At 42.4% G+C, this 14,685-nt stretch overlaps 1 protein-coding gene across 1 annotated transcript in view; it reads left to right on the top strand.

The window, feature by feature from the left end:
• UTP20 (UTP20, small subunit processome component) overlaps positions 1 to 14,685 on the top strand; it is a 102,807-nt gene that overhangs the window by 33,619 nt on the left and 54,503 nt on the right. Inside the window, exons 20-27 of the mRNA XM_019514992.1 lie at positions 606 to 685; positions 2,761 to 3,004; positions 4,717 to 4,941; positions 6,198 to 6,288; positions 7,411 to 7,496; positions 8,792 to 8,917; positions 9,711 to 9,877; positions 10,530 to 10,738. Of these exons, the coding sequence (XP_019370537.1) occupies positions 606 to 685; positions 2,761 to 3,004; positions 4,717 to 4,941; positions 6,198 to 6,288; positions 7,411 to 7,496; positions 8,792 to 8,917; positions 9,711 to 9,877; positions 10,530 to 10,738 (1,228 nt within the window). The remainder of the gene's footprint in view (positions 1 to 605; positions 686 to 2,760; positions 3,005 to 4,716; positions 4,942 to 6,197; positions 6,289 to 7,410; positions 7,497 to 8,791; positions 8,918 to 9,710; positions 9,878 to 10,529; positions 10,739 to 14,685) is intronic.

Here is a 14,685-nt window from a genome sequence, read left to right as displayed (position 1 = left end):
AGGACTCTAGGGTGAAGATCATCCGGGCCGGCTGACTTAAAAATGTCCAGCCCCTCCAGAAGCTCCCTAACTAAATCCTCACTCACTCTAGGCCCAGGTGAGCCTCCCCCGGGGCCCAAAGGGGGCCCAGCAGGGAGGTGGCAGTTCTGGTCCTTACTGAGGAAGACGGAGGCAAAGAAGTTATTAAATATGTTGGCTTTGTCGTCTGGCGTGACAACCAGATTCCCCGTCTTGTCCTGCAAGGGCCCCACATTGAAATAATGAAAAATGTTAAACTGCATCTTCAAAATATATGTTCATGCTATGTTGGATCAGAGCTATGTTATTGCAAAGAACTCCTTGAAATTCAGACTTGAAAACCTCTTCATTGAAACGGAATTTAGTTGAATGCACAAAATGTAGCTAAAATATTTTAAGAACAGTTAATGTTTGGGTTCGTTAAACAAAGGCAGAGAAATGGAAATGTTACAGCTGTACTCTGCACATATTCTGTGTCTGTACATACCGACTATGACTGGAAGTGTGAAGCCTTTGAACATACCAGTAATTATATAGTGACATACGACTTTTTTTTTTACCTTACCCATTGTCTTAATTAATTTTAGTTCTCATGCCAGTGAAATGGAGAATAAACAGTTTTGGAAAGTGTATTATGAACACCTGGAGAGAGCTGCTACTTATGCAGGTAAGCCACATCTTGTAGATGGTTAAACTTAAACTTGGCTAAGACCTGAGTTGCTCATGAGCAGGGCTGACTTATTTGCTCCTGTATGTCCAAGATGGATAAAAAAAGGAGGAAGTCAAGGCAACCTGTATCCCTGAAGTTGGGATATAACTTTTTTTCCTTCTGTCCCCATTTCCAGAGTGTGAAGGGAAAAGCCTGTAAAGAAAGTTGTTTTTTCCCTCATTTTTCCTAGTTGTCAGGGAGTAGATGGGGACAGCCCAAGGGACAGGGGATATCACTCAGATGCTTGCTTTGCTCTTAAGGCTGAATCTGCCCTTGGTGACTGGAATCATCAGAAATCTTAAGCATATAAGACAAGAAGGGGTCTCCTGGGCCAGTGCCTTTGTGTTTACAGGCAACTATCTATACAGATTCCTAAAAATCATTTACTTCTAATCCTGTGCTATCACAACTACAAAGCACAAAGCCAAAATGCCAAGAATACCTTACAACGTGCCATAGGTACAAAGCAGGGGAGATGAGGGCATTGCTGATGCCCTTCTACTGCAACAGCCGTGAAGAAAGTGAAGTTATTTTTGGCTAAGATGATTCTAGACATATCCATAGCGATTTTTCAGGACCCGCTCACCTACAATGTAGTGGGATCTGAACAAATGCTTTGTTTGTCTTGGCTGTGCTCTTGAATTCTAATACTGAATTCCATTGTAAAGGCATGAGCACACCCAAGGCTTCAGCTTCTAGATGACTCAGTGCCCACTTCCTACCATCCTGCGATATCTTGTAAGCCATGTTGCACTTTCAGATCAGCCCTGAGAAAATTTTGCCAAATTAAATTTGCCACGTAGATGTCTGACACAGACTTCTTAAGCAAAGCCTTTAACACTGTCTCTCATGGAATTTTCTCTAACAAACTGGAGAGTACTGGGCTGGAGTGAAGTGGGTGGACAACTGGCTCACAGGCCGTTCCCAGAGAGTGGTGACTGATGGGATGGCCTCAGCCTGGAGGGCCATCTCCAGTGGGGTCCCCAAGGGATTTGTGCTTGGACCTGTGCTATTCAATATATTCATTAACAATTTGGACCAAGGGGTAGAAAGCGCAATGATTAAGTTCCCAAATGATACCAAGCTGTGGGGAAATGCAGGCACACCAAAGGATAGGGCAAAGATCCAGGAGGAACTTGATGGACTGGACTTATGGGTGGATGAAATCAGATGAGGTTTAACAGGGAGAAGTGCAAGCTCCTTCACCTGGGTAGGAAGAACCCTCACCACAACTATACAATGGGTGGTAGCTTACTGGTTGGTACAACATCGGAATGAGACCTGGGAGTCACAATTAACTAGAAGATGAATATGACCCAACAGTGTGATGGCTGTCAAAAGGGCCAATAAAACTCTGGTGTGCATCAGCCACTGTGTGGCCAGTAGGTCCAGGGAGGTACTCCTCCTTCTCTATTCGGCATTGGTGAGGCCACAGCTGGAGTACTCTGCCCAGTTCTGGATATTGCACTTCAAGAAGGACATGGATAAGCTCAAGAGGGTGCAAAGAAGGGCCCCCTGTTTGATTAAGGGCATGGAGGGTGGGCCCTATGAGGAGAGACTTTTTGTGATCTAGGTCTGTTCAGTCTGAGAAAGAGAAGGGTGCAAGGTGACTTGATAGATGCCTACAAGTACTTCAGGTGGGGAGCATCAAGAACTAGGAGAGCACCTCAAGGGAGGACGAGGACCCATGGACATATACTAATAGAGGGTAAATTCAGGTTGGATATAGGAAAAACTTATTCTCTGTAAGGGTCACCAGAATCTGGAACACGCTCCCAGCCGAGGTGGTACAGTCGCCCTCCTTGGAGGTGTTCAACACTAGGGTGGCCAGGCACCTTGCCATGCTCATCTGAGCCCAATACTTCCTGCCCATGGCAGGGGACTGGATTTGATGATTGCACAGGTCCCATCTGGTGCTATGATTCTATGATAGTATAATTAACAACCTTTTACATTATGGGACCAACCCTCACCACAGCAGTTGCTGAATGAATTTCCTTAAAGTTACCAAGATGTAACATTTTCTGTTATAGAAAGGGAGTTGCAAAGTGAGTTGGAGGAAGAGCAGGAACACACTGCAGAAACAGAGAATGAGAAGATCTCAGGAGGAGATGTGAGGACTCTGCATTTGGAGCAGCTGAGGCTCAGAACAGATTGCAGTGAGAGGATGGATCACGCAAATTTCCGTTTTCTACTGTGGAAAGCGTTGGCCAAGTTTCCTGACAGAGTGGAGCCCCGGTCAAGGCAGCTTTCCCCACTTCTCTTGAGATTCATTAGGTAAGCTTGCATGTTCAGTGATGAGGTGTGTCATTATAAATGTTACTTTTACATGATTATGATGTAACTAGAGACCTGCAAGACCATCTGTGAGTTTATCTTTTAATAAATATTACATTCATAGACCTCCCCTTTAACCAAAGAATAGTCTAACTTTTATTTTTTCTGCTCAGGCCTGGATGATCCAGGAGCTATTTCACAATTCAAAATGATCTGAAAACCAAGCTGTCAGTTTGGTTCTACTGTTCAGTGCCTATTCACTGATGAGTTTTGGTGAACTAGCCTAAGTGCTGCTATAGTGGATATAGTTTCAGTGGAAGTCAGGTGTCTTAAACCAGAAACAGAAGTTACCTTTGTGCCCCCATAACATTTTTATGGTGGTACAAAGTTCAAGTAAACGAATGTGTATGCCCCTTTTTGTGCTGCCAGTGCCCCGAACTGGCTGACCAATAGGTGGTATAAATTTGTGCAGCTTTTTTAGTGCACATCTGTTTGTTTTATGATAGGAGAGCACAGGCAGTCCAGAGCTGCCCATGATCTCCAGCTGCCTCAGGCAGGCACTCCCAGGAGTTCCCAGGTCACAGAGGATTGGGCCGCTGAAGCCCTGGGAGTGCCTGCCCAGGTTTCCCTGCTTGCAGAGACACTCCCCAGGAATCCACTGGTAAGACATCCTATGACATGCGTATCACATTGCTGCACCCCAAGTCAGGATGCAGTCTGCAATCCTGTAGGAATCCTTGCCCCCAGCCCTCCCCCCCAGGCAGATGTGTGTCACTGGAATTTCTGTACTGGAGGATTCCTGGGGTACGTATTTCACGCTACTGCACTCCAGGTTGGTGGGCCCTCAGCACTTGAAAAGTTGCACTGTAGGTGGAGATGCAAGTAACATGACGCACAAGCCCTGAGAATCCCTTGCAGGAGATTTCTGGGGCACAGTGCCCAATGCCTATTTTTGCTGATCGGTTGGATCATCTGTGCCAGGGTGCATCCCAGCACAGCTAATACCACAACAAAAACAATGTCTATTTTTAGTGTTAGATAGGCTAGAAAAGGAGGCTCTTCTTCCTTGCCCTGTTTTTAAATGGAAAGCCCGTATTTTAAATTTAGAATCCTAAGATAATAGAGATAGAAAGCCCCAGTACTAGGTGAACTGAGTGGGAGTCTTTCATAGGCTTCAGATTATAGCACAGGACTCTTTACAGTATTTCCTCATACTTAGTAAACACTAACTTGAATTAGTTCAGATGAGGCTTCTACCATGGAAAGGGTCATAGGTTCTTAAGTATCCTTAGGTATCCTGGCTTAGATTTGTCTTCAATTCACGTTTCTCTGCTTCACATGCACCCTTTTCTCTACCACATTGTTAAATATAAGCCCATTCTGTTTACAGGTCAATGCCAATTTCTATTCTTTTTACTGTGGTCCTCTCATTTCCCCTCTCCCTTCCCCTTTTAATGATCTTGTTTTATGCATGTGCACTTGAATCCTTAAATACCTCTCTCTTTCTCTCTCTCTCTCTCTCTCTCTCTCTCTCTCTCTCTCTCTCTCTCTCTCTCCCTGCCTCCATGCCAAAATGGACCCCTTTTGGAGATCTTTAACTACACAGTGTCACATGCAGAATGTTGTTAATAATGGGAAGTTTCAGTATTGGTCAGTTTCTAATCAATCTTATACTGATATATGTTAGATTTTTTTTTTTTTTTTAAATATAGCAATGAGTATTACCCAGCAGATTCACTGGTAGCTCCCACCCAGGATCTTAGAAAGAAAAATAATGGTGCAGTAGAAGAAGAAAAACCTGCTGAAGAAATAAATCAAACTACAATGGAGGAGGAAGGGGAGGAGGGAAAGGAAGAGGGAGAAGTAGAAAGACCAGCGGTGGAAGAACTGGTGGTTGAAGTGTTTCAGAAAAAGAAAACGAGAAGAGCTGCTGCTAAGTAAGGTTTTTGTTTTGTTCTTTACTGGTTGGGGAGAGAATTAAAACGTTCCCTGGTTGGTATTTTATAACATTTCTTGTTCCTGGGAATGCTCCTTTTAAGATCATTACTTTCCCTTTGCTTCATCTGTTGAAGCTTTCCATCAGATTTCAAGCTGTTTGGAGGCAAGGACTCTGGCCTCATACATTACCTGGCATCAAAAGGGTACTGGTATTGTCCTGAGCCTGCAGTCACAGTTCAAATAACAGTACACTGCTCTGCACAGCAAAAGTTGTGGGATATTCTGAAGTCAGCATTTGAAAAATTTAATATCACCACTGCTGTTTATTTCCTGTACGTGTGCCTACCTCTCTCTTTAAATCATTAAATTCTAGTCTCTTACATTATGTTTTCTTTTATTCCCAAGTCTTGGGCCATTTCTGTGAATTAATTATAATTACAAAAATCTCTTGTAACCAGATTTGAACTTCTCCCACAAAATGTTCATGTCTGTAAATGGAAATCTTTAAAATATTGTGAGTAGTAACTAAAGTGTCAAAGATTTACTAAGTGTTAATGAGGTTTTTTTTTTAGTGAAATTTTTTTTTCTTGACCCTAGACTCCTCATTATACTTTCAGATTTGTGCCACTTTGTAGTTTAGGTTTCCACACAATTAAACTCCTCCTTGCTTGACTAAAAGGTAAATGCTAGGCATGGCCTAAGTATTTATACTGAAGCTACATGCATGGTGAGGAGTAGTGTGTTGGACCCATAATCCATTTTTATTTAGGCAAAGAATGTTACTCTTGCTATGGAAGGGAATAATAGATCCACCAGTCCCCTTTCCTAGCTTGAGATAGGGCAGAAAGCATTTTACTACCTGGCAGATTCCATGGAAATGTTTTTAGGATGAACATCTACAAGGTGCTGCTGAACCAGTGTAAACTGTGACTTGCTCTGGCCCCATCCCTTCTATATCAGGATTACCCATTTTTGGCACTTTAAAAATTCTGCCACCATATTCACCTCTCCTTTTCTCTCATTGAGTAGAGATGTGGCTGCTTTTGGTTGGTCCAATTCTTTCTAAGTCTGGTTCATATCTTTACACTGTGGTTTTAGCCAATTTGTAATAGTTCTAAATGCTGATTCTTACAAACTTTGAATCTTGCTGTTATCCTTTCTGCTAGTCAGCTGTACATGAATGCTTCTGATATGTGTATAACAAAACTGGAAGGGTATCTTCCATTATAAATAAGTTGTTGTTGTTGTTTTATAGGCAACTAATAGCCCATTTGCAAGTTTTCTCTAAATTTTCAAATCCTCGAGCACTGTATATGGAGCCAAAGTTGAACGAATTGTATACCCAGGTAAAGTTTATTTTTTATTGTGGATATATTATTACTGTTTTTACCCAACACAGAATATAATGGTCCATATAAGCTCATTTATTTTTCAAACTAAAGTGATTTTCAACCAGGGTGCCATAGGAATCCCCATTGCTCTGTGCCTTTACATGGGGATCTGGGAAATTCCTGGCACCTCATGCCTCTGTGCCTGGACCCCACACTAACCAGTGCCTCTCTGTGATGCACTGGTTAGGGCAAGACCTGCCATAGGTACCATCATGGAGGGACAGAGCACCAGGAACTCCCTGGGTTCTGTGCCGCCCTGTGCCTCCGTGCTTGGACCTGTGCTTCACACAGGGATACAGGTTAGCGCAGGTCCTGACATGGAGTCATGGGACACCAGGGATTCCCTGGGTACTGCACTGGGATTTATGCCAACTTGTGCCTCTGAGCCTTCATTGGTGAGTATGGGACCATAGTCCTGGCAAGGAGGCTTGGGGCAGCGAGGAGTGCAGGGAACCCCAGGACAAAGCGAACATGTTGCTTGTTATCCCACACCAGGTTCTTGCCCAGTGCAGGACAATGGGCAATATGTATTTTGCCCACTTAAGTGGATCAGCCAGGGCAAGACACGTCCCACCACACATCTGTTTTTACCCTAAAGGTTCCTGGCATTCACCGTATAGCGGTGTTACAACAAGGGAAATCTGAAATTCTGACTTGTCACGTTTATCATGAAATTTAAAAACGGAGTCGTAGAAAGATAAGGGTTTGGGTAATGTTTTGTGGTTCCTTTTAGTTTGGCTGTTAGCTGTTTAAATCTCATTTTAAAAAAATCATGATGTTATACCTATCAAAGACCATCAGTGATATTCACTTTTTCAGAAATAATGACTGCATACTTGTCATCTTGTTTGCATATATTGTGGGAGCAAATATCTCCTGTTTAGTACCTCTAATGTAACCATTTCTAAGTGAATGTCCTTTTGGACTGGTCCTTTACTGTGGATCCTGCTTTTTGTTTTTCCTTTATAGAAGGCAGGATTCATTCTGTAAATCATTTTGATATGCTGAGATATAAAGGCTTTAGGCCTTTCTACTGAATTTTATTTTCTTGTTTCATTTTTTTTGTTTGTTTTACAGTTGTTGTCTCATCAAGACCAAAATGTCCAAAAAATAGCCCTTGACTGTATCATGACTTACAAGCATCCACACTTGCTTCCATATAGGTAAGAAGTTTCAAATAGTTTCTGCATTGTTAATTCAATCTAACATTATTTAGTCTGGAGAAGAGAAGGTTTGGGGGGAGGTGCGGGGGAGGGTGTTGTTGATTACAGTCTTCAAATACCTGAAAAGCAATTATAAAGAAAATGGAGGTAGACTTTTCTTTGTGGTTGTAGGGGACAGAACTAGGAGCAGCAGCCTCAAACTACAGCAATGGAAATTGAGGTTGCAGATTAGGAAGAAAGTTCTGATTATGAGGGTTGTCAAGCTACTTGTCTAAAGTTTTCAGACTCTAGGTTTTCTGGCTAAAAATGGAGTACACAGACAGCATAAAGAAGATAAACTTTTTAAAGAATCATATTTGTATTTAAATATAAATGACACAGTCTTCATAGATTAGACATTTGGAAAGGAGCCTGTTGCCTCTGGGCCACTGAAACAAAAATCTTGATACAGTGACATAAAATAAATGTGGTCATTTTTTTGGAGGAAGTATTTGAAAAGATGTATTGCATTGTTGAGAGCAGTATGCAGCACAGGCACTATACAAAATAACAGAATCTGTTATCGTTCAGATCTGAATTTTTGTGAAACAAAACATTTTCCCTTGTCCAGCCTCACAGTGACATGCAGTTAACTAGTAGTGTCTTTTTCAGTGAGGAACTTTTATAGTTTTTCTTCATAAAAAGTCAGCAAAGTTGTTAGCACAGGACTTTTGCTCATGGTTGAATAATCTTTCCAGAACCTGGAAGGTATTTGCATAATTGTTGTTTTTATTTTTATGGATATTTACTTACATCTTTGCTTAAAGTAAGATGCCCAAATCCTTTTATAAAAGGACATGTTAATACAGAAGAGGCTGAGGGACCTGAATCTCTTCAGTCTCCACAAGAGGAGACGGAGGGGGGATCTTGTGGCTGCCTACAACCTTATCAGGGGCCACCAGCAGGGACTCGGGGAAAGTCTGTTCACCAGGGCCCCCCTTGGAGTCACCAGGAACAACGGCCACAAGCTGAGGGAGGATAGGTTTAGGTTAGATATTAGGAAGAACTACCTCATGGTAAGGGTGGCCAGAGCCTGGAATAGGCTTCCCAGAGAGGTGGTGCTCTCACCTTCCCTGGAAATCTCCAGGTGACTGGATAGGCAATTGTCTGGGGTCTTATGAACCCTCCCACCCCCAGTGCTCATTCCTGCCCATGGCAGGGGGTCGGACTTGATGATCTGTCTAGGTCCCTTCCAACGCATTGATTCTATGATTGTACAATTTTTTTTTTCTTAAAGCTGCATTAAATTCTTACAGGGAGAACTTGCAGCGGTTACTGGAAGACAAGAGCTTTAAAGAAGAAATAGTCCATTTCAGCATATCTGAGGAAAACACCATAGTTAAAATGCAACACCGACCAGATCTTGTTCCTATCCTTATGAGGTGTGTAAATGAAAAAAGAATGAAAAACGATACATGAAAATATCTATAGATGATATACAGTGGACCTTTTGACTATTGTTTTAAATAGACAGTATAAATTTAGAGCTCTCTCATCAGCTTGGTTTCCTTATACATGGGGTTCCTACTGATTCCTTTATACATATGCAGGGTGTTTGAGTTGCAATTATTAAACATTTATTTTGAAAAACATAGTCTTATTTCTTCTTAATAATTTAAGATCTAGAAAATATTTTCAGCCAAAAAGGCATTACCTTTATTTTATAGACTGGGGTGCTCAGTCCCTGGCCTACAGACAGATCTGGCTTCTGGTGCCATTTCATCTGACCCATGTTGCTCCTTGGTAGATGGGGTATTCGGGGCAGTACAGGGCCCCAGTCTGGTGTGTGGACTGGCTCCACACCACTCATCTGGCCCACGGGGCCAAAAAGTTGAATGCTGCTGTTACAGATGCCTGGAATTTAAAGGGCTTCTTCTGTGCTCTCTCTGTCCTCATAGTATGATGCTATAGTAATTCATAATTGTGGTCCACTGTTGTTCCTGTTCAAGTTGCTTTAAAATTTTCCAGGGACTTCAGTGGGAGCAAGGGCAGGATCTTCTTCTATGAGATCTCTAGATGAGAGATCATAATGGAAGTGATAATCTGGAAACATTTATTTAAGTCGCATAGTTCAGGTTTTCCTATCTAAACAAAGACTGAACCAGCTGATGCAAGGTGGTTTGTAGAGAACCAAGGCAATTTCTTTTCTTTTCTCTTTTTTTTTCTTTTTTAAAGAATTCTGTATGGGCGGATGAGAAACAAAACTGGAAGCAAAACACAGGGCAAGTCTGCTGCAGGCACTCGGATGTCAATTGTTTTGAGGTTCCTTGCTGGTTCGCTGCCTGAGGAAATTCGTATGTTCCTGGATCTGCTCTTTGAACCTGTGAAACACTTAAGCAATGGTATATTTAAGCTTTTAAGATGTTCTGTTCTTTCTTTTGGAAGGTGTGTTGTGTGTACTACATGATACACTAAGGATTCTAAAGTGCTTAGATACATGGGTAAAAGCAGTACCCCTTAGTATCTTAGGTATATTAAAGAAGCCATAGAACTTCTGGTTTAGAAAAGGGGACCTCTCAGGGCTCTTGACTCCTCTTCCCTGATGTGTTGCTTCTAATTTACATAATCAGGCTAGGAGAACCTGAGTGATTTACTTGAGGATACCCAGTGCATCTGCAGTGGGCTAGTGAATTGAACCCAGATCTTTGGAGTGGCAGGATAGTTTCCAAAATACTGAAACCTTATATACCAACCATTATCCTTCATGTTTGAAGAGCTGGCGAGTATAATACCACAGAATACATGCATCTATTAAAAAAATTATAAGGTGCTCCAATGCTACAGTAATGAGGGCTATATAAGTTCCATGGATTGATTTTTATTCAAGAACCTGAGTTGGGACAATTTAAAGAACTTCTCACTTACAGTCAGATTTGGCCACCCTTACAGTGAATCATAACTCAGTTGTTGACTAATCTCATTGAAATTAGGTCCTTACAGGTCAAAAGTAAAGGTGAACTGATATATTTTTATCTGCCCCCTTCTATTTTCCAGGACCTTGCCAGATGGCAGTGCTCCAAACAGTATCGCAACTGGATTTATCTAAAGTCCTGCCTCTAGGTCGTCAGCACAGTCTGTTCAATAGCCTTGAGGTTGTATTGAAAAACATGGGGCATCTGATCAGTCAGTATCTATCTGAGATTTTGCAGATTTTACTGTGTATGACAGCAACCATATCCTACAGCCTTCAGCAAAGAGAGAAGGTAAGAAATGCACAGCAGAGAGAGAGAGAGTGTGCATGCATGCGTTCGTACATTCCCCTCCCAAGTATTTTGATATAAACTGGAGGCAGGCAAAATATGGCCCACAGTCAGATCCAACCTGCCAGACATTTTTATCTGGCTCTTGCCACCCCCCAATGAATTGTGCCCCATCCAGCCCTTCCACCCATGAGGATGGGAGCGAGATGCCCACACATATACACACCCCACAACATACCTTGTTGTGCCTCATTTCCACCCTCTTGGGGAGAAGGGCCTGGGCTGGCCAGCAGCAGCTTCCAGATGGGGCTTCTGCTACAGCTGCTCCATGGGAACCTGCGTGGCTTCCCTGATGTTCATCTTGCTCAGGGCAGCATGTAGGGAAGCGGTGGGGCCGGGGCTGGGAGGTGTGACGTGGAGTTGCAGCTGGGCAGAAGTACGAAGCCTGTGCCCAGGGGGGTGGCAGGAGCGTGGAGTTTGGCTGGGCAGGGTGTGTGTGTGATGGAGGGTGGGAGCTGCGGGGGCACACAAATCCTCCACATGGCGTGCAGCCCCTGCTGCCCACAGCAGCAGCAGGCAGGGATAGTCAGGGCACTAGTGCCCAGTGCAGGCACTGGTGCCTAGTAGAGCATGGCTCCAGCTGGTGCTGCATGCAGGGAGCAAGGAGTGCAGCCATCCTGGCTGCTTCTATTGTTGGGGCCGCCCACCTACAGCTCCTGCAGTTGCACTGGGGAAGCCCCACTGGGTACCAGCCCCTGCACCGGACATGAATACCCTGAGCCCCCTGCCTGTTGCTGCTGCTGGTAGCAGGGGCTGCACACCATATGGGAGGCCCCACACCCTGCCCCCACAACCCCCTACATATACACATACCCCAACATACCCTGTGCCTCTCCCATATAGCCACACTTCCTCACAACCCCCTCCCCACACCCACACCCCACCATACACACATCCCCCCCACCCCACCATACATATACCCCCAACCATACCCCACACACAATGTAAAAGAGTGAGACTTTGTTTTTGCGTTATTATGAAGTCCTTTCTATATACAGGACACAAACAGAAATCATGACAAGTATTTTTGTAATAAAATTAAAATATGTTATAATAGGTGTTCAACTTCTAGTGTATGATTTGGTTTTTTTCTGGTTCTAAGGTGACAATCCCCTCAATACAAAAGGAGTATTTTGGGGGGGCGAGGGACTTCTGGTGGCCAGGGTCAGGGGTTAGGGAGCAAGACTTCTGGTCCCGATATAGCAACCAGCGGGTGGGGCTCCCCATGTGGCCCACAAGAGCTCACCAAAATTCATTAAGCGGCTCTCCAGCTGAAATAATTGCTGCCGAAATAAGTATAGATGCATAGACCAACGGTGTTAGTCTTAAAATGTGGGAAGTATTCAAGTAGGAGAAGTAGTGATTCATGAATTTGTATTTCAACCAGTGCTTAGTAATTCAGACTAACACTAAATGTCAAATATATTAAGAAAAAATATTGCAGGTCAGTGATGCTCTTTCTTTTATGCAAGGAAAAAACAAGATTAGATCTGTCCATGAGTAGAATTAGAATTTGACTAGTTTTAATTTTTTTTGTAAGATTGTGTGTGCCAGTTACTGCTGTTCCCTGTACGCTTTACTAAATTGTGTAGCACAAGCCAGTAACAAGAAGGAGGGTAATTTTAGAATGGCAGCACTCCATGATCTAAATTACAATAGTGGATTACAGGTACCTACAAACATTAAGTCAAGGGAGACAGAATTTTGAAAGCAGTTTAATTCATTTGTGGAGTAATGCCTTTTGTAGTCATGGTTATTTAGTAATGCTGTCTCATTGTAGCAATTGTAATTGAGTAACTCTTTGGAGGGGTCACTTGTGCTGCCCCACTGTCATTTGTTAACTTAAATTAACATTTCATTAGTTAGCAAGGTGTTAAAAGCTCAGCAAAGGTTGTGCAAAATCTGTATATCCTTGATAATTATTACAAGATGTTCCTATAGGGTCAAGAGCCATGTATTGCAGCATAATCTTGCCCAAATAGTTAACTATCTACTTTGATAGTTTTAAACTGAGTTACAGTTTTACTGTTTCCTGCTATTTGTACTCAGCATGGAATTGCTCTGTGTCTTTTCAGGGGAGTGGCAGAACAACTGCTGCAAACTCATATTTACCTAGATGTAAGAGGCAGGTTTTGTTGAAGTTCCTCTTTTACTCCAGTTCACAATATCAGAAACAAGGCCAAACTATTAAAACAGCAGTCCTGCAGGGTGTGCTCTTTATAGTGACAGCTGAGGAACGGGCTAGAGAATACTCAGATGTTTTTCTAGTCTTTTTTTCCCCCTTAATCTTTTCCAAAATACAGTTGCTTTCTGGGTCACTGCAAGGTTAGCAGTGGAGGTGTATGGTAGAAAGTGAGTTTTACGAAGTTGTCTTAATCACTTATGGGACTGAGTTTTTATGATTTACCATGAGACTAAGTGCCTAAGTTGTTCTTTTGAAAATGTTACTCTCACTAAGAGGACACCATTATATGACATTTCTTGCATGCAACTCATTTTTTTCCCCCCTGAAATCAACCCCAATTGGGGAGCATGTATTAAGTGGGGAAGCTCATTTTCCGTATGGGATAGATGTACCCAGCTATAACTCTGGGAAAATCTTCCCCCCCCCCCCTTCATTTTCCTTTTCTAAAACAAGGTGCATTGTATATTCAGGGCCACGTTGTATGTGAGAGAATACAGTAACTTTATAATAGATGTATGGGTGTCTTACCTCATAGTTAAAAACCTTTCATAAGAAAAGCTATACAGTGTAACCTGTAATGCTTGTAACTAAACACTATAGCCCTCTACCATCCTTTGGAAAAAATATTTCCACATTCACATTCTCTGTCTCTGTCTGTCCTCCCTGCTTGAGTCCTTTTCCTCCTTCTAGTAGGTTTCCATGCACTAAATGAATATTGACTTTCAGGAGCTAATTTTTGTTGTATTCTTAGAGATCCTCAAACTTGAATTGTTTGGAAGTTGGAGGTAGACTATGTAAATTACTTGCAGCTGTCTGCCGTCTTGTCTTCAAATGCTGCAATTCGATTTTAAAAAGGTGTAATTAGTGTTTGCAGCATTTTAGACCCCGGTCCTTCAGCAAGGTTAAATAAGGGTTTACCAGGTTAAACCACAGGTCTATCTAGCCCAATATTTTCTTTCGCACATTCAAGAAGAGTGGAGGAAGGGAAACAGGTCATGTCCAAAATCGTATACTTACTACTCGTCTCTTCCTCCACCTTCCAGCATTCAGAGTTTTAGGAACTCAGAAACTGCACCCCATCTACCAGATTTGGTCCCTATTGATGGACCTTTCCATCATGAATTCATCCAACTCCCCTTTGGAGCTGGGGAACTTCTGAACTATCAGACTCCATAGCATTTTGTGGCAGTGAGGTCCAAAAGCAAATTATGCTCTGCATGAAAAAAAACAGAACAAAACTTTCTTTGGTTAGGAATCTGCTACATAATTTCATTGTATAGCCCATAATTCTAATATTGTGAAAGTGCTTAAATAATAAATCCCTATATATTTTTTTCTGTGCCATTTATTCTTTTGTGAATCTCTTTCTTGTCTGTCCGCCCCCACCATCATCTCTTTTCTATGTTGAAAAGTCCTAGCCTGTTTAGTTTTTCCTTGTATAGAAGCCCCTCCGTGCCCCTGATTATCCTTTCTGTCTTTTTGAGGAAAACAGGAAAGCTCACAAACTCTGGCAGGTTAAGTATAAAAGTGAAATAAGACAGGCCAAAAGAGAGAATTTGAGGAACATCTAGCACAGGATGCTTAAGTTAATAGTAAAAATTTTTTTTTTTTTTTGAATACATCAGAAGCAAGAAGCCAACTAGAGAACCAGTGGGCCCATTAGGGAACTGTTGCATAAATTGCTGATTTTATCCCCTGGAGGCTA

The sequence above is a fragment of the Gavialis gangeticus genome, unplaced genomic scaffold, assembly GCF_001723915.1.
Source record: "Gavialis gangeticus isolate Ggan-Ray unplaced genomic scaffold, GavGan_comp1, whole genome shotgun sequence".
Classification (NCBI taxonomy): domain Eukaryota; kingdom Metazoa; phylum Chordata; order Crocodylia; family Gavialidae; genus Gavialis; species Gavialis gangeticus.
The sequence above is the reverse complement of the archived record's forward strand: the minus strand, read 5'-3'. Positions and strand labels throughout refer to the sequence as shown.